Source organism: Lithobates pipiens, unplaced genomic scaffold, assembly GCF_037356315.1.
Source record: "Lithobates pipiens isolate NorthernLeopardFrog02 unplaced genomic scaffold, aLitPip1_a1.2 Scaffold_22, whole genome shotgun sequence".
Taxonomy (NCBI): domain Eukaryota; kingdom Metazoa; phylum Chordata; class Amphibia; order Anura; family Ranidae; genus Lithobates; species Lithobates pipiens.
The window spans coordinates 347,734,120-347,754,300 of record NW_027507784.1 but is presented as its reverse complement, the minus strand read 5'-3'; the positions used below and the strand labels follow the sequence as shown (position 1 = coordinate 347,754,300).

The following is a 20,181-nucleotide window of genomic DNA, read 5'->3' as shown; positions in this document are numbered from 1 at the left end:
GAGAAGGCTTGTAATCCAAACACTCCTATATCAAAGCGAGTTTCCCCATAGAAGTCAATGGAAACTCCGATAATTTGTTTCACAGTGACTTCTATTGTATGCAGTACCGCATTTGGCCAGAGGTGCGGGGGCGCCGGAGACACTCAGACATACTCGTAGAGGCTCGGAAAAGCCCAGGAACAGAGTGTTTCCGAGTGCATCCGCGCGGCTCCGAGTGTCACTGGCGCCCCTGCACCTCTGGCCAAATGCAGTACTGCAGACCGCAGAGGCTTGAATCCTGCTCATTTTGCGAGCGGCAACACTTGCAAACCGAGTCAGGGTTTAAAAAAAATAATAGCTCATTAACCGAAATACTCGCAATCCGAGGTATTACTGTGTAGGCAAAACTTATTTTTTATTTTGGATAGAGTAAAGGAGGGTTATAACTCCTGTCAGATTTTTTTTTTTTTTCAACATCTGTGTGCCATTGCTCCAATATACCGTCACTTCCTGTCCCATAGCCAAACAGGAAGTGAGAGGAAATCCCTGCAAATTAAAAGGAATTCATTGGGGACTCCCCAGGTCACCAGAACTACATTTCCCTTCTATTACTTTTCTGGGGGGACAACCCAAAATTTGGGGTTTTCCTTTACTTCATCTTTCAATGATAATGGTAATCAGGACAAATAGAGAGGGGCAATCTCCGTAACTGCTTTAGCCCCAGGGCGATTTTACCCCCTTCCTGACCAGAGCATTTTTTTGCGATTCGGAACTGCGTCGCTTTAACTGACAATTTGCGCGGTCGTGCGACGTTGCACCCAAACGAAATTGACGTCCTTTTTTTTCTACCACAAATAGAGCTTTCTTTTGGTGGTATTTGATCACCTCTGCGGTTTTTCTTTTTCTTTTTGCGCTATAAACAAAAAAAGAGCGACAATTTTGAAAAAAAAACAAATTTTTTTTACTTTTTGCTATAATAAATATCCCCAAAAAATATATAAAAAAACATTTTTTTTTCCTCAGTTTAGGCCGATACGTATTCTTCTACATAATTTTGGTAAAAAAAAAAAAAAAATATCGCAATAAAAACTTTTATTGATTGGTTTACGCAAAAGTTATAGTGCCTACAAAATAGGGGATAATTTTATGGCATTTTTATTGATAATTTTTTTTAATTTTTTTTACTAGTAATGGCGGCGATCGCCGATTTTTATCGTGACTGCGACATTATGGCGGACACATCGGACAATTTTGACACAGTTTTTTGGGGACCATTGCATTGGTTACTGTGTAAATGTGACTGGCAGTGAAGGGGTTAACCACTAGGCGGCACTGTAGGGTTTAAGTATGTCCTAGGGAGTGTTTCTAACTGTGGGGGGGAGGGGCTGTGTGTGACACGTCACTGATCACCGCTCCCGATCACAGGGAGCAGAGATCAGTGACGCTGTCACTAGACAAAACGGGGAGATGGTTGTTTACATTAGCATCTCCCCGTTCTTCCTCACCGTGAGAAGATCCCCCGCGGACATCGGGTCAGCAGGACCCACGATCGCTGTCACGGGGCTCCAGAGCCGCTTCTTAAGGCCAGGTTCACACTGCTGCGGGGGGGGAGATCCGGATGTGATTCGCACCGCACTGCAGTGCAAATCACATCCGATCTCCGTAGCGATGCGAGTTCAGCCATACAGATAGTATACAGATAGTATACAGATAGTATGGCTGAATTCGCAGCGCTCCCGCAGCAAACTCGCACGGGACCCTTTTTTTGGTCCGCAGCAGAATCGGATCGCATGGGTATTCACACCATGCGATCCGATTCCTGTGCGAGTCTGCAGATCGCACTGCGATATGCGGACGGATCTGGGGGTGTCATTAACATTTCATTGACACTCCCAGCCGTCTGCATAGGGCAGTGTGAACTGCCGGCGGGAGGTGTGCGATGCGGGAAAACGCCGCGGATTCGCGGCGTTCCCGCATCGCTGTGGTGTGAACCCGGCCTAAAGGGCAACGTTCAGGTACGTTAATCTGCCTGTACGTGCCCTAGTATATCTGCGTGAGCTGGTCGGGAACCGGTTAAACGGGGGGGGGCTTAGACAGCAATAAAAACTGACAGGGGTTCTAATCCCTCTGTACTCTATCCAACACAAAAAAAAAAAAGTTTTGCCTTTAGTTATACTTTAACAAATTATCGGAATTCGAATTAGAGATGAATTTGAAAAGGAATTTGAAATGGAAACATATTGCAATAAATATAGTAAGGTATAAAAGTGAAAAAGGATGATGATGATTCCTACTTCGGCTGCTTTATAGCATAGAATAGAAAATAATAGAATAGAAAATAATAAAATAGAAAATAATAGAATAGAAAATAATAGAATAGAAAATAATAAAATAGAAAATAATAGAACAGCAAATAATAGAATAGAAAGTAATAAAATAGAAAATAATAAAATAGGAAATAATAAAATAGAAAATAATAAAATAGAAAATAATAAAATAGAAAATAATAAATTATGAAATAATAAAATAGAAAATAATAGAATAGAAAATAATAAAATAGAAAATAATGGAATAGAAAAACATAGAATACAATATTTTCTCTTCTATTCTGTTTTATTCTATTCTATTTCTTTATTTTCTATTTTATTCTTTTATATCCTTTAACACAACCTAAGTAGGAATCATCATCTTATTTCATTCTATACTTTACTTTATTTAATGCAATATGTTTCCATTTCAAGTTCAAATGCATTTTCAAATTCGAATTTGAAAATAACAAATATGCAAATTAAATTCTGAAAACAAATCATTCTAACATGATGAATATGACGAAAGGAGATTATTAACCCAACAAACGAATTGGAAACGAAACAAAGACACCTTTTTCTGTCCCACACACACAGGGGCAGGCTAGGCTGGGCTGGGGGGGGCAGGGTGGCAATTTCCTCCCAGCCCACCCTAACTTATGTTGAAGGCGACTGCTGCCCACTGCCATTTTTTTTTTCCTTCTCTAGGAAGCTGGGAGGAGACTACAACTGTAGTCTTGGAGGCGGGGAGCGCCAGGGAGTCGAGACTCGTAACTGGGTCAGTACTGGCAGCAACTTTACCCCAGGACCAGGAGCATCACCCCCCCCCCCCCCAGGAGGCCATGGCATGCAAGGGCCTGCTGAGCTGAGATGCCAGGTGAAAGACCCTGATACCCCCAGCTGACCCCCACCAGCCCCATTTTCCCTGCCCCAGTAATCAGGCTGCATTGGATGGACACTAGTCAGGCTGCATTTATGGACACTGGTGAGGCTGCATTGATGGGCATTGATCAGGCTGCATTGATAGGCACTGGTGAGGCTGCACTTATGGGCAGTGATGAGGCTGAGCTAATGGGCACTGATGAGGTTGCATTGAAAAACCAAGTGGGCATGAATGGTGAGCTGATTCGGTGGCTCAATGGGCCACTTAACTGGACTTGCCCCCCCCCCCCCCCCCCAGGCCTAAGGCTGCCAGCCCTCCCCTGCCCGCACATTTCTATTTCATATTATTTTTGCAACAATATAAATGATTTTTTTCTGTTCTCGGCAGGATACGCCATGCTGCACAGCCAGGAGGCTCTTCCTGTGGCCACCATTAGCCTGCTCCCCCCTCTGCTGCTGGCAGTCATGATCACTGCCCTATTCTACCTATATCGCACCCAGCGACTGAGGAAGAGGAGCAAGTCATGGGTGAACACGGCCGGGCATGGCGCCGGCGTGCCGCTACAAAGCAAGAAGGCCAAGTACGGCTACAGACTGTCCTCTTCGCTGACCGCCGGCTCTGAGGGAGAAATAAGTGTGGCCTGTGCCAACAGCATCAACCACAACACCGAGCTGCTGCCGATAGAGCTGGACCAACGCGTCGGCAAGGGCCGGTTCGCCGAAGTCTGGAGAGCCAAACTGAAGCACACCGAATCCGGCCACCATGAGACGGTAGCGGTGAAGATCTTCCCCTCCCAGGAATATTCATCCTGGAAGTACGAGAGCCGCATTTTCACCGACGTCAACCTGAAACATGAGAACGTCCTGCAGTTCATCACCTCCGAGGAGCGAGTCGGCAGCCTGCAGAAAGAGTACTGGATCATCACGGCTTACCACCCCCAGGGCAACCTGAAGGACTACCTGTCCAACCACTGCCTGAGCTGGTCAGCCTTGTTAAAGATGGCGGGCTCCATCGTCAATGGCGTGGCCCACCTGCACAGCGACTGCACGCCGTGCGGGGCAGCAAAGATTGCCATCGCTCACCGGGATATCAAAAGCACCAACATCCTTGTTAGAAATGAATCCTCGTGTGTTCTGTGCGACTTCGGCATTGCGCTGCGATTGGACCCCTCGCTTACTGTAGATGACTTCGCCAACAGCGGACAGGTAAATCTTTTGTAAATACCGATCGTTTTTCATTGGCAAAATGTGACTTTCCATCCACTGAGCGTCTCTGTGGGGAGGAGCACCCGTTACAGATGGTCGTATGACCACCGCTGGTCAGTTTAAAGTCTTTATTGGTTATGATAAAAGTATACAGCCAACGCGTATTGGGGATGTGACTTCCCCCTTCTTCAGGGCCAGGTCTAGGCCGAGAGCCTGTAGAGTCTGGGGTCTTCTCCCGAGGTTTCCAGTCAAGTGCCCAACTTTCCAAGGTTTGTTGTGCTAACTGCTAATTAGAGAATGAGAATTGTAAAATGAGAAATTGTTTAGAGAGAAACATAGACTTCCTTGTGTGCTGCTTAGACGATAAGTTCGCCTTTTGAAACATATACAGTGGGGGGGGGGGGGAGGGGGGCAGATTGTGTAGTTTGCCCACTTAGAAAGAAATGAAGGGTTTATCATTTTTATCATAGGTGTATTTTATATGATAGAGACAGAATATCAACCAAAAATCCAGAAAAAACACACAATACAAATGTTATAAATGGAGTTGCGGTTCAGTGAGTAAAATAAGTATTTGATCCCCCAAGCAAAACATGACTTAGTAGTTGGTGGAGAAGCCCTTGTTGGTGATCACAGAGGTCAGACGTTTCTTGTAGGTGGTGATGAGGTTCGCACATCTCAGGAGGGATTTTGCTCCTCTCTTCTCTACAGATCTTCTCTAAATCCTGAAGGTTTCTTGGCAACTCGAAGTTTCAGCTCCTCCATACATTCTCCATAGGATTAAGGTCTGGAGACTGGTTAGGCCACTCCATGACCCTAATGTGCTTCTTCTTGTGCCACTCCTTTGTTGCCTTGGTGGTATGTTTTGGGTCATTGTCATGCTGGAAGACCCGTCCATGACCCATCTTCAGTGTTCTGGATGAGGGAAGAAGGTTCTCATCCAAGGTTTTACAATACATGGCCCCGTCCATTGGCCCCTCAATGCGGCAAAGCCGGCCTGTACCTTTAGCAGAGAAACACCCCCAAAGCATCATGTTCCCCCCTCCGTGTGTGACTTGACCCGTGTAGCCCAGATGTACACTCTGCTGAAATAGCCCCTTCACTCCTACCCCTTTTCCCTTAATAATAGACCACACAGTTCTCGTGGAGTAAACTGGCCACAACAGCCTTTATTAAACCAACCAAAATAAAACTCCAAATTACTTTAATAATAAATAACATTAAATAACATATAACCAAGAAACAACATGTTTCACCAGATTGATTGGTCAGTGACGGAGCTAAACTCCTTCTTACCATATACCTATAAATATATATATTCATATATATCTATATACACCCAGGGGGCACTGCGGGACTTTTTCCATAACCTCATAGGCCTCCAGCTGTACCGCTCGGAGACAACCACCGTTCCCGCAGTGCAACAACACCATTATTCATCAAAACTTTTGATGTACCCACCGGAGGGGCCATCTACCGACGAGCCCCCCACCCACTTTTTCCACCTCTATAACTGCTACCGTCACTGACCAATAAATAACTACCGCCACAGCCTGAAAGGGTGAAACCTCATCCTTGATGGCACCTCCACACCCGCAGGGCCGCCTGAATGCCCTCCTGAAGCCCCAAAGACCAAAGGTCAATGCCCACATCCGTAAGATGGACCCCATCCTCCCTTAAATAAAGGCCAACGTTGACCTCCAATTCTCTATGGCGAATCACCATCCCCCCTTCTTTCGCCAAAAACCTCCCGACCACCTTATTGACTCTAATCCGTGCCTTATTGAGTCTGTACACAGACCGGGCCATGCGCCAAGTTGTCCGCGCCACCATGTCCGACCACAGCAGCAACGTGTCCGGGAAAGCTGTGCGCAGGTATACCAGGTCCGCCTTGATATCCGCGATCAGGTCCCTGACCGTTCGGACACCCAGGTCGTTACCTCCTGCATGCATGACCAACACATCCGGCGGCCTGTCCAAACCAACATATCTTTCCACTTCTGGGACCACCCTGCCCCACATCATACCCGGCCTACCCAGCCACCGGATGGTCGCCTCCCTCCCGGAGATCCCCAACTGTCTCCCACCTGGTCTGGCATCCCCTCTCCTGGCCCCCCAGCACACATACGAATGCCCCAGGATCCAGACGAGGCGCGGAGGCCCTCCATCTGAAACAACAGAACAGAACATAGCAATCACTCACTAACCATCGTACAAAAACCCCTTTTTTTTTTTTTTTTTTTTTTATTTATTCACAAACCAACTGCGGTCTAACATAAGTACGGAATCGTTTGGATTCCCACCTCCCCAGCCTCCGCACGTCCGCTTCATCCAACCCGCGTCTGGCGGCCTCCGTGGCCGCCCCGATACGGAAGGAGTGGGAAGCGTACGCTGTACTATCCAAGCCCAACCCTTGCAAGCATTTTCGCAGTACCGCCACAAACTGGTATTTCGACAAGAAAGACCCATCCGCATGAACCAATAAAGGACCACCCCCTGCCGGCCTTTCCCGCACAAAACCTCCAACCGCCCGAACTGGGCATGCCACACAGCCCGGCAACGCATACAACGACAGACGAACCCCCACTCCTCGTTGGTCCGTTTTCGACCTCCTCAACAGCACTGATACTGTATCGTCGAACACCGCTACATCCTGAGCCAATAAACCACCCCCAACCGCCTTGGAAGGGCTCACCAATTCCCCGATCCTGAAAGCCCCAAAAAACGCCAGCGAAAAAGCCGCCAAAAACAACAACCTTTCAAAGCGCGATGAACACACCAATCCCAATTGTGCGCACAACGCCAAAAGATTCACAAAAGTAATAGGCCGCCGCGCATCCTGACTTTTATGCTCCAACCGATATCCCTTGACAGCCTGTTTCACCCAAAAATCCTTTGTCCAATCCACCATCCCCCGCAGCTTGAACCAAAACGCCAACCCTGTCAATTTTCTATTTATGGACGAAACCGACTTCCCCTCCTCCATGTTCCTGGTCACCCAATACAACACCAAAAGCCTCAGCTCACGCTCCTCACCTCCGACCTCCGCCTCCCGGACCAAAGCCAGCCATTCCAGCCATACCTTAGTATAAGCCGAGCATGTGGCCGCACTTAAGGACCGCCGGATCCATCCTGCGGCGATTCCAATGCCAACTCCCAAATCCAGCCCGGGCAGGGGACTCCCTCCTCCTTCGCGTCCGGCGCCAGAGTCCTGAACCTGTCCCACTGGAACCGAGACAAAGAATCAGCCAGGGCATTATCAACCCCCGGGATATGCACAGCATAAAGCAAAATGTTCAACTGCAAGCATCGCAACACCAACTGCCGCATCAGCCGTATGACGGGTTGTGAAGACGCCGACATGCTGTTGATCACCTGCACAACCCCCATATTATCGCAATTGAGCCGCAATTTCAAGTTCCGGCAAGCCTGCCCCCACAGTTCCAAGGCCAGTACCACCGGAAAAAGTTCCAGCAGCACCAAATTCTTAAGGAAACCCGCTTCCACCCAAGATCGCGGCCACGGCTCCGCGCTCCAGTGCCCTTGAAAGAATGCTCCGTATCCTGTGGATCCCGCGGCGTCAGTAACCAATTCCACGTCGAAGTTGCTCACTGGGCCCGACATCCACACTGACTTGCCATTGTACTCGGTCAGGAATCGATACCACACCAAAAGGTCTTCCCTATGCTCCCTAGTCAATCTAATGAAGTGTGTAGGAGACCGCACCCCAGCCGTGGCCGCCGACAGCCTGCGACAAAATATCCTCCCCATGGGAATGATCCTACACGCAAAATTCAATTTTCCTAACAACGATTGCAAAGCACGCAACCGAACCTTCTTACAACCGTGAATCTCCCGAATTTCCCTCTGCAAGTCCCTGAGCTTCCCCTCCGGCAATCTGCACTCCATCGCCATGGAGTCAATCACTATGCCCAAGAAGCTCAGCTCTGTACGCGGGCCCTCCGTCTTATCAGCTGCCAAAGGCACCCGAAATCTCTCCGCAATGTGCTGCAACGTAGACAGCAGAATCGCACACACATTAGAAGGAGGGCCCACACAGAGAAAATCATCCAAGTAGTGGATGACGGAGTCAACACCTGCCACGTCCCGAACCACCCACTCTAAAAAGGAGCTAAACGCCTCAAACATCGCGCAGGAAATGGAACAACCCATCGGTAAACATCTATCTACATAGAACCGGTCCTGCCAACAACAACCCAGCAAATGAAAACTATCAGGGTGAACTGGCAAAAGTCGAAACGCAGATTCCACGTCAGACTTCGCCATCAACGCCCCACGACCGTAACGCCTAACCCAGCGGACCGCCGCATCAAACGACGTATAGGACACCGTACAAGCCTCCGGGTCAATGAAGTCATTAACCGACCCCCCCTTCGGGAATGACAAGTGGTGAATCAACCGAAACTTGTAGGGCTCCTTTTTGGGAACCACACCCAACGGCGACACCACCAACTCGGCTAACGGTCTCGTCGCAAAAGGCCCCGCCATTCTCCCCAAGGCCACCTCCTTAGCCAGCTTCTCAGAAACCACCGCTGGGTGCTCCAAAGCCGACTTCAAATTCCTCGCCAGCGGGGGCACCACCGACAACGCACACGGGATCTTAAACCCATGCCGAAAACCGGCGTAGAGCAACCCCGCTGCCGCCCTATCCGGGTACCTATTTAGGAAAGGAACCATCCTTTCCCACATCACCGGCGTCGTCCCTCTTGTGCGAAGGCTCTCCGGCACGTTTTCCCTTTTTAAAACACCGCGCGAGTGCGTGTCCTCCCCCGCAGCCCGAACACTCGTGTTTGAACTTGCAGGCACCACCAAACTTGCAGGAGCCCTCGTTGAACTGCCAGCACACTCCCCATTTTTTTTCGTCCGACAGTCCCGAAGAGTGGCTACTCCCGGCCCCCCCTTGAAATGGCCGATCAGGGGTCCTCGCCGACGCCATTAACCTCATCCAGAGGCTAATGTCCTTGTGGTCCCAACGCAAGGCCGGTCGCACCGCCCTGCGTTGACGGAACTGCTCGTCGTAGCGAAGCCACGCCGTGCCACCATAAACCCGATAGGCCTCCCCCACCGCGTCCATGTAACAAAATAAGGCCGAACAATGTTCGGGACTCTTTTCCCCGATGACGCTTGCCAAAATAGCGAACGCTTGGAGCCAGTTAGCAAACGTGCGTGGGATTAGACGGTACCGACGCTTCTCCTCATCCTCCTTCTTCGTATCATCAGGCTTAACCCTATCCAGGTTGAACTTTTCCAGGGGCAACAAGGAGAAAATTTCCACATACTCCCCCTTCCAGATTTTTTCCCTCACCTCCTGTTTTAAATGCGCCCCCAATGGTCCCTCAAAGCATACATATACCTCGCACCGAGCCGCATTGGCGATCCTCACAATGTCCGACCTCGCCGTCTTCTCCGTGCCTGGCGAATCCGCCGTACTCACCTTATCCGAAACACCCGGCGCCGGACTGCCCACGGGAATCGTCCCCGACCCCTCACTGAGCACCCCGTCGGCGACCCCCGTAGTCGCACCGCCGACCTGGTCCACGCAGTCGACACCTCGCCCCACCACGGGATCCAGAACCGGGCTACCAGCAAAACGGCCCACCAGAACCCGCAAACCCTCCAACAGTTCGTGCATCTGGCCCCCCGCCACCCCGTCGGGCCCACTCCCGCCCCGCGTCTGGGCAGAGGTAGCCAGCGGCGGCGCGGGAGTCCCCTTCACTCCCCCCCCCACCGACACAGAATCTAACAAACCCTTCAAAGCAGTAGTGAAATTAACATTGTCAGTCGACTTACCGGGCTGACTGGGCGGTCTCCCCACAGCCGCTGTTCGGACCTCCCTGGACGTGATCGGTCGACTGGGCACCTCCTCCTCCTCCGACAGCTCCCCCTCCGATCTGCTCGCACCGGCCAATTCCTCCGCACACGGCGACCCCCTTGGCGAGGGGCCCCTGGAAGGCGGGCTGCTCCATGCCCCTTGCTGACCGTCAGCTGCCCCCCCGCTGTCCAGCGGGACCGGCTGTCTCTCGGCTCTGCTGGCAGGCGGGCCGGTCCGGGCACCGCTCCTGCTCCGTGATGCCCGCACCCGGTCACTTGACAGTCTTCGCCCCCCCTCTGGACTGGCCCTACCCCCGCCCGCTCGGCCCCCAGCGGCTGTCCCATCGCTTCTCCTTCCGTCAGCCCCCCGCGACCCGTGCAGGGCTGCCGGGGGGATCGTCACTGGTGGACCCCTGGCCGCAAAGGCCCCCTTCCTGGCCGTGCCAGGAGGAGCCCGTTTGCCCGCCCCCCTCGTCTCCTGTAGGGCTGCTGGTGGGGTAACTCCGGTCCTGCCTCGTACATCCGCGGCCGTGCGTCCATGTACACGAGCCGTGCGGGGGGTCCTGCCGTCCACCCCCCCCCCCCGCTACGTGCAGAGCGGCCGGGGGAGACACCCCCGCGGAAGCCCCCTTGCTGACGGCCACCCTTCCGGCAGCCGCAGGGCGCCTGACCCTCCGTCTGGAAGCCCCCCCAGGCCCCTGCAGGGCTGCAGCAGTCAAACCCACGTTGTATCTGGTCCCGCTCGGGCCTGGCAAAGGCCCGCCATGTAAGTCCGTGGCCCCGCCCCCTCCCGCATGTCCGCGGCCTGCAGGCCGCCCAAACCCCTCCACATGCAGTGGCTGGCTCCTCTTCGCAGGGGGGGAGGAGTGCTCCCCCCGTGGGCTCCTGGACAGTCTTGAAGGCCCCCCCACAGTCCCAGGTGAATACCTTGTCGGCGGCCTGGAGATCCGCCCACGTGCCGCCGGTCTGCCGCCGTCCGAGCCTCCCGGTCGCTCCTCCTGGTCCACGGACCCGTCCAACGCTGCCGCCACCTGCCGATGCAGCCAGTCCGGTCCCCGGGATGAAACCGCCGCTCGAAGTTGCTCCAAAAGCGCCTCCACGTCCGCCATGGCCGCACGAGAACAAAACGAGGAGCAGTGAAAAAACTGCCTCCCCGTGTCTTCCTCCTTCCGCACTGCCCGTTCCCCGGCTCCGCCCCCTTCCTTTAAATGGCCGCTCCCCTTCCTTCGGCCCCGCCTCTACATTCAAATCCCACCCCTTCGTGTGTCACTAGACACACGGTCATGCCCGGCCCTCCTCTATCCTTCCCCATGGTCCGTCCCGCTCCGGTCCTCTCTGTAGGGATGGTGTTCTTAGGGTAATTTTTCTTCCTCCAAACACGGTGAGTCGAGTTGATGCCAAAGGGCTCGATTATGGTCTCATCTGACCACAGAACTTTCTCCCCAATCCTTCTCTGAATCATTTAGATGTTCATTGGCAAACTTCAGATGGACCTGTACATGTGTCTTCCTGAGGAGGGGGACCTGTCCATGTGTCTTCCTGAGGAGGAGGACCTGTCCATGTGTCTTCCTGAGGAGGGGGACCTGTACATGTGTCTTCCTGAGGAGGAGGACCTGTCCATGTGTCTTCCTGAGGAGGAGGACCTGTACATGTGTCTTCCTGAGGAGGGGAACCCGTACATGTGTCTTCCTGAGGAGGAGGACCTGTCCATGTGTCTTCCTGAGGAGGAGGACCTGTCCATGTGTCTTCCTGAGGAGGAGGACCTGTCCATGTGTCTTCCTGAGGAGGAGGACCTGTGAGGAGGACCTGTACATGTGTCTTCCTGAGGAGGGGAACCCGTACATGTGTCTTCCTGAGGAGGAGGACCTGTCTATGTGTCTTCCTGAGGAGGAGGACCTGTCCATGTGTCTTCCTGAGGAGGGGGACCTGTACATGTGTCTTCCTGAGGAGGGGGACCTGTACATGTGTCTTCCTGAGGGGGACCTGTCCATGTGTCTTCCTGAGGAGGAGGAGGACCTGTACATGTGTCTTCCTGAGGAGGAGGACCTGTACATGTGTCTTCCTGAGGGGGACCTGTACATGTGTCTTCCTGAGGAGGAGGACCTGTACACGTGTCTTCCTGAGGAGGGGGACCTGTCCATGTGTCTTGCTGAGGAGGGGGACCTCTACATGTGCCTTCCTGAGGAGGGGGACCTGTACATGTCTCTTCCTGAGGAGGGGGACCTGTACATGTGTTTTCCTGAGGAGGTGGACCTGTACATGTGTCTTCCTGAGGAGGGGGACCTGTCCATGTGTCTTCCTGAGGAGGGGGACCTGTCCATGTGTCTTCCTGAGGAGGGGGACCTGTACATGTGTCTTCCTGAGGAGGGGGACTTGTACATGTGTCTTCCTGAGGAGGGGGGCTTGTACATGTGTCTTCCTGAGGAGGGGGACCCGTACATGTGTCTTCCTGAGGAGGGGGACCCGTACATGTGTCTTCCTGAGGAGGGGGACCCGTACATGTGTCTTCCTGAGGAGGGGGACCCGTACATGTGTCTTCCTGAGGAGGGGGACCCGTACATGTGTCTTCCTGAGGAGGGGGACCCGTACATGTGTCTTCCTGAGGAGGGGGACCTGTACATGTGTCTTCCTGAGGAGGGGGACCTGTACATGTGTCTTCCTGAGGAGGGGGACCTGTACATGTGTCTTCCTGAGGAGGGGGACCTGTACATGTGTCTTCCTGAGGAGGGGGACCTGTACATGTGTCTTCCTGAGGAGGGGGACCCGTACATGTGTCTTCCTGAGGAGGGGGACCCGTACATGTGTCTTCCTGAGGAGGGGGACCCGTACATGTGTCTTCCTGAGGAGGGGGTCCTGTACATGTGTCTTCCTGAGGAGGAGGACCTGTACATGTGTCTTCCTGAGGAGGAGGACCTGTACATGTGTCTTCCTGAGGAGGGGGACCTGTACATGTGTCTTCCTGAGGAGGGGGACCTGTACATGTGTCTTCCTGAGGAGGGGGACCTGTACATGTGTCTTCCTGAGGAGGGGGACCTGTACATGTGTCTTCCTGAGGAGGGGGACCTGTACATGTGTCTTCCTGAGGAGGGGGACCCGTACATGTGTCTTCCTGAGGAGGGGGACCCGTACATGTGTCTTCCTGAGGAGGGGGACCCGTACATGTGTCTTCCTGAGGAGGGGGTCCTGTACATGTGTCTTCCTGAGGAGGAGGACCTGTACATGTGTCTTCCTGAGGAGGAGGACCTGTACATGTGTCTTCCTGAGGAGGGGGACCTGTACATGTGTCTTCCTGAGGAGGGGGACCCGTCCATATGTGTCTTCCTGAGGAGGGGGACCTGTACATGTGTCTTCCTGAGGAGGGGGACCTGTACATGTGTCTTCCTGAGGAGGGGGACCTGTACATGTGTCTTCCTGAGGAGGGGGACCTGTACATGTGTCTTCCTGAGGAGGGGGACCGTGTGGGGGCTACAGGATTTCAATCCATGGCGGTGTATGGTGTTACCAATGGTTTGTTTGGTGACTGTGGTCCAAACTGACTTGAGATCCTTCACAAGCTCCTCCCGTGTAGTTCTGGGCGGATCCCTCACTTTTCTCATGACCATCCTCACCCCATGAGGAGAAATCTTCCATGGAGCTCCAGACCGAGGAGGATTGATGGTTATTTTGTATTTCTTCCATTTGTGAATAATCTCTCCAGCACTCGTCTCCTCTCACCAAGTCCGAGATCTATGTCTTGGACTCCGGCTACTTCTGTGAGGCGGACGAGTAGAGTATTGTGATCTACTGTATCAAACGCTGCACTTAGGTCTAGCAGTACGAGGAGACACGGCTCTCCGTCATCTGCCGCTTCGAGGGCGTCATCCCAAATCTTGAGGAGAGCTGTTTCTGTTCCATGACCCGGGCGGAAGCCTGATTGCAGCGGGTCCAGGAGTTTGTGAGTATCCAGGTGAAGTTGTAGCTGATGTAATACAGCTTTCTCCATGATCTTAGAAATGGTGTTGAGGCTTGTAATCGGCCTACGGTTGTTTGGATCCTGAGGGTCCAGGTTTGGTTTCTTGAGTAGAGGTTTGACGATGCCTTGTTTGAGGATGCTGGGAACAATCCCTTTTGGCGGATCGGACCGGGTCGGATGTCAGTGGACATGTCACCGCTGACATCCGTCATCTCATAGACTAGCATGGAGCGCCCATTCAGGTCCGCCGTCAAAACTGACAGGCGGACCTGAACAGTGTGAAAGTGGCCCAACATTGACAGGACTAATCTGTGTACCACATGAGCACCTACTGTAGCCAGTCTATGGGGGGCAGAATTATTGTTGGTAGGTAGGGGATAAAATACTTATTTTACTCCCTGAACTGCAACTTCATTTATAACATTTGTATAATGTGTTTTTTTTTTGGTTAATATTCTGTCTCTATCATTTAAAATACACCTATGAAAAAAATTCTGTGAATGGGAAACTACAAGTACCAACACCTTTGCAGTTGTCAGCTTGTAGTTCTGACCCCAGTACTTATATCTACAGGTAGCATCAACACCTTCATCCAGTCACTATGGAATGTGTCAGGGCGAATGCCGATTGTCCAAGAACAGGATGGGAAGTTTGAACGTTGTGGGACCATCTTCTTCTAGTTATAGAATCCCATCCTGGTCAGCAGGGAGTCTGCGTAGGTGTTGATCATTCTATTCACTTGACTGAAAATGTAAAATGATGTCAAATCACCAGGGTGGAGATGTTAAAATAGCAAAAAGTCAGATGGTGTGGAAGGCCTCCACTTCTGTTCCATGATGGTTGGTCCATTTTTGGCGTAGATGGCCTCTTTAACACTTATTGCAAAGCAGTTGTCCTCTGTTCAAAACCTGGACCTCATTGTCCTCAAAAGGATTTCCCTTTTTCTTAAAGCGGAGGTCCACCCTAAAATGGACCTTCCGCTCATCGGATTCCTCCCCCCCTCCGGCGCCACATTTGGCACCTTTCAGGGGGGAGGGGGGTGCAGTTACCTGGATAATCCAGGTAACTGCACCCACTTCCGGGCTAGCTCTCTGCGGAAAGGGGCGTACATTACGCCCCTTTCCGCAAGTGCCCGCCCCCTTCCGCAAGTGCCCCGCTGCCTGCTGGGAAACACACAGATCCCAGAGGCAGCGGGGACCGTCCTCATTGCGCAGCGCGGCTCACGCATGCGCAGTAGGGAACCGGGAAATGAAGCCGAAAGGCTCCATTTCCTGATTCCCATACCCAAGATGGCGGCGGCAGCACTCGAGTGTCGATCTAGAGATTGGCTTCGGGTGCCGACATCGCGGGCGCGCTGGACAGGTAAGTGTCATTATTTTAAAAGTCAGCAGCTGCAGTATTTGTAGCTGCTGACTTTAAAAATAAAAAATAAAAACGCGGAGTCCCCGCGGACTCCCGCTTTAAAGTAGTTGTAAACCCTTACAAACCACTTTGACCTACAGGTAAGCCTAGATTCAGGCCTAGATTAAGGCTTACCTGTAGGTCCAAGAAATATCTCCTAAACCTACACGGTTTAGGAGATATTTGCCCGAAGACAGCCACCGCTGTCTACAGCGCATGCGCCATAGACAGCGGCGCGCAGGCGCACTGGGTAAGCCGCAGATCGCGGCGATATGCCGCGAGTGTCGGCTCCCATGCGCATTGCGCGGGAGTGACATCATCGCTGCTCCGGCGAATCACAGCGCCGGAGCAGCGAGACCCACCAAGAAGATGGACGCTCGGAACTACAGGTGACAGCGGTGACTTCGCTGGCTCCTGTGTCAGGTAAGTGACACATAATGACCTACTATGCGATGCGATGCGATGCATAGTAGTCCTTTATGCTTTACCTTTGCAGGGAATCAAAGAGGAAGTAAACCCATCAGGGTTTACTTCCTCTTTAAGGAGTAGGAAAACTATTACCTGCTATACCAGGGGGTCTCCAAATTGTGGCCCGAGGGCTGGATGTGGCCCTTTGGTTGCCTTGATCTGGCCTTTGGGGCACTACCCCTTTCAACTGACACCAATGGCGGGGCATTGTTTTCTTCCACTGATGCCGAGGCATTTTCTGCTCCCAATGGCCACAGTTCCGGCTCCCCTAAAACCTGAAAGGTCATTTAACTGGCCCTTTGCACAAAAAGTTTGGAGACCCCCTGTGCTACACCATGACCTGGATAAATGAGAACCTTCACAGATATATGGGAGAGGAAGAGAGAGACTGGTGGAAAAAAAGAGAGGAACAGCAAAGTAAGTCAAAAGGGAAGAATAAAATGAACAAAACAAAAAGTCCTCCTAACTTTGCACCTTTATACCCCAAATGTTTCCAAAAGGGGTCTACTGGGCTCTAGCAACACCCCTGAACCACAAGCTGAGAAGATGCCTCCTGAGGGCCCAGTGTATAATATTCTATGTATTTCCCAGGTTGGGACGGCGCGGTATATGGCCCCTGAAGTTCTGGAGTCTCGGGTGAATCTGGAAGACCTCGAGTCCTTCAAGCAGATGGACGTTTACTCGCTGTCCCTAGTCCTGTGGGAAGTGGCATCTAGGTGTGACGCCATCGGAGGTGAGCATCGTCCTACCATGTACATTGTTGTATTTTATAGTGTTTATCCAGCAATCTACAATAAATGCATGGGAATTAGATGAAGTACTCGTTCACACCGCGTGCGACTTCAAAGTGGTGCGATTTGGTTCAATTTAAGCGCGACTTCAATGTTTTTTTTTCAATGTACTGCGAATCAAAAAAGTACAGTGTGTGACATCATTCCCTTTCCTTCTAGCACAACTAAAAAAAAAACTAGAAAAAAAAAAAAAATCTGTGCCCCCCCAATCCATACCAGGCCCATTGGGTCCGGTATGGATCTTAAGGTGAACCTCATTCCAGAATAAAAAAAAAATTGCGTGGGGGTCCCCACCAAAATCCATAGCAAACCCTTATCTGAGCATGCAGCCCAGGAAAAGGGGGGGACAAGTGAGCGGCCCTCTCACCCTGAACCATACCAGGACACATACCCTCAACATGGCAGAGTGGTTGTCTGGGGTGACTTATTTGAATCTGAAAGCCCATTTAACAAGGGTCCCTCCCCACCATGTGAGTAAGTATGGGGTACATAGTACTCAAAGTACATCCACCAATGTCAATCACAATGAACGGCCAACCCGACAAAATAAAGAAAAAGAGCTCTGCCCCACCGACGAAGGCCCCTGCTACCGAGTTGATGCTGTCACAAGTAGGTGGAGTCACCCGGTGATGTCATCTGGTGGCCCTGCCCCTTAGTTATTTAAGAACGGTCAGACGGCAGGAGCCTTCATTGGGTCACAGCTGGCGTTCATCGTGATTGAAGTTAAGATCGACTTCAGGGGCATTTATTCTTTGAGTATTTTTTAACTAAAGGAATTGTCAAAAACTGTTGTGTTTTTAATTTTCATTGCACTGTTTTGGTGAATGGGTAGGGGTACCGCATACTCATTCACATGGGGGGCAGGGGGGATCTTGTTAAAAGGGGCTTCTGGGTTCCGATAAGTCACCTCCCACACCCCCACAACCACCGGGCAAGGGTTGTGGGGAAGAGACCCTTGTCCTCATTAACATGGGGACAAGGTACTTTGGGGGGGGGATTCCTGGTATGGTTCAGGATGGGGGGGTCACCGGCTCATCCCCACCCCCTTTCCTGGCCTGCCGGGCTGTATGTTCCGGTAAGGGTTTGGTATGGATTTTGAGGGGGCCCCACGCAATTCTCTTTAAAAATGTTGGCGCAGTTTTTCTGCTAATTTTTTCATTTGTCAGCAAGTCTGCCCACATTGCACTGCTTTTGTTTTGTGAACAAAATTGTTAGTAGGAACGGGTTAAAAATAAAAGTGAGGTCTCAGGTGTGAATGGGGAGCAGGTGTGTTAAATTTGGTGTTATCGCTCTCACTCTCTCATACTGGTCACTGGAAGTACAACATGGCACCTCATGGCAAAGCTCTCTCTGAGGATCTGAAGATAAGAATTGTTGCTCTACATAAAGATGGCCTAGGCCAGTGATGGCGAACCTTGGCACCCCAGATGTTTTGGAACTACATTTCCCATGATGCTCATGCTCTCTGAAGTGTAGTTGAGCATCATGGGAAATGTAGTTTCAAAACATCTGGGGTGCCGAGGTTCGCCATCACTGGCCTAGGCTATAAGAAGATTGCCAAGACCCTGAAACTGAGCTGCAGCACAGTGGCCAAGACCATACAGCGGTATAACAGGACAGGTTCCCCTCAGAACAGGCCTCGCCATGGTCCACCAGAGAAGTTGAGGTCACGTGCTCAGCGTCATATCCAGAGGTTGTCTTTGGGAAATAGATGTATGAGTGCTGCCAGCATTGCTGCAGAGGTTGTAGGGGTGGGGGGAGGGGGGGGGTCAGCCTGTCAGTGCTCAGACCATACGCCGCACACTGCATCAAATTGGTCTGCATGGCTGTCATCCCAGAAGGAAGCCTCTTCTAAAGATGATGCACAAGAAAGACCACAAACAGTTTGCTGAAGACAAGCAGACTAAGGAGATGGATTACTGGAACCATGTCCTGTGGTCTGATGAGACCAAGATAAAGGTATTTGGTGTCAGATGGTGTCAGGCGTGTGTGGGGGCAACCAGGTGAGGAGGACAAAGACAAGTGTGTCTTGTCTACAGTCAGGCATGGTGGTGGGGGTGTCATGGTCTGGGGCTGCATGAGTGCTGCCGGCACTGGGGGGCTACAGATCATTGAGGGGACCATGAATGCCAACATGTACTGTGACATACTGAAGCAGAGCATGATCCCCTCCCTTCAGAGACTGGACCGCAGGGCAGTATTCCAACATGATAACCACCCCAAACACACCAGAGTGATCCATGCCCCCCCCCCCCCATATGACATCAGTGTTTCTTCTTTATATCTCTTGACTGGTCATTCTTTTTGGCAGAGGTGAAGAATTATGAGTTGCCGTTTGGCTCAATGGTACGGGAACATCCGTGTGTGGAGACCATGAGGGACGTTGTGCTCCATGGAAGAGGACGACCAAACATCCCCGACTCCTGGCGGAGAGATCCGGTGAGCCAATCTCCATAGAAACGGCGAAATGTATAGAGAAAAGTATAGAAGAAAGTTTACATTTATTTCCTAGTTCTCTAGAATTGTTACATTGTATCTACCTGTTACAAAGCGGTCCGTATTTCCTATGCTTCTCAGCACCATCTAGTGGCCATAATGTGGTATTTTACCACTGCAAATAACATTCGTTCAGGAGAGAACATGACCTAAAGAACATTTCCAGAGCAACTCGCTTTGCAAATTTCATGCGACATTAGAGTGTATGGGACTCGCTGAAGTCGCATCAAAGTAGAGCAGGAACTCTTTTAAAAGTCACTGCGACTTGAGTCGCATTAAGTGGAACGGCCGCCATTGAAATGAACGTGTTTTAACTTGTCATGTGACAAGTCGCACCAGTGTGAACCTGGGGGGGGGGGGGGGGAGCTGGGGCTAGAGAGAGTATAAAATTCCCCCAGAATCAGCAGAAGTAAATAATGCCTCGGGCTTGATGGTCAGTGGGAGTAAAAAATGTACTATTAATAAATGATTACCTGTCTGTATATATATATATACACACACACTCTAGACCACAGGTGGCATACACAAGGCCTGCGGCCCGAATCCAGCCCCGCCGGGCCTTGACATGTGGCCCACGCAGCGGTTTTTGTCTCCCAAACAACAAGAGTAAACATCCTCTGTCACACAAACAGCGCCGGTGTACTATCACATAATGTCCCCCATCGGATAGTGTCCGCTGTGTACTGCGCATGCTCAGTACACAGGACACACAGATTCCAAAAATAGCCGAAGATGAGCGGCGTCTGCCCCGTGAGTCCAGGTTCTATCCCCACCATCCAAGTGGACGTAGAGCTGGAATATAAAAGAGCCGAGCGCGGCGAGGTCGTGCCCGAAGCGCGGCGAGGGGCCCTCTAATATCGGCAGCCCT

The 20,181-nt window shown here is 51.6% G+C and overlaps 1 protein-coding gene across 1 annotated transcript in view; it reads left to right on the top strand.

Annotated features, from left to right (window-relative positions):
• LOC143925134 (TGF-beta receptor type-2-like) overlaps positions 1-20,181 on the top strand; it is a 33,826-nt gene that overhangs the window by 6,501 nt on the left and 7,144 nt on the right. The window contains exons 3-5 of the mRNA XM_077449749.1: positions 3,556-4,373; positions 16,618-16,759; positions 19,129-19,256. Coding sequence (XP_077305875.1) covers positions 3,556-4,373; positions 16,618-16,759; positions 19,129-19,256 — 1,088 coding nt within the window. The remainder of the gene's footprint in view (positions 1-3,555; positions 4,374-16,617; positions 16,760-19,128; positions 19,257-20,181) is intronic.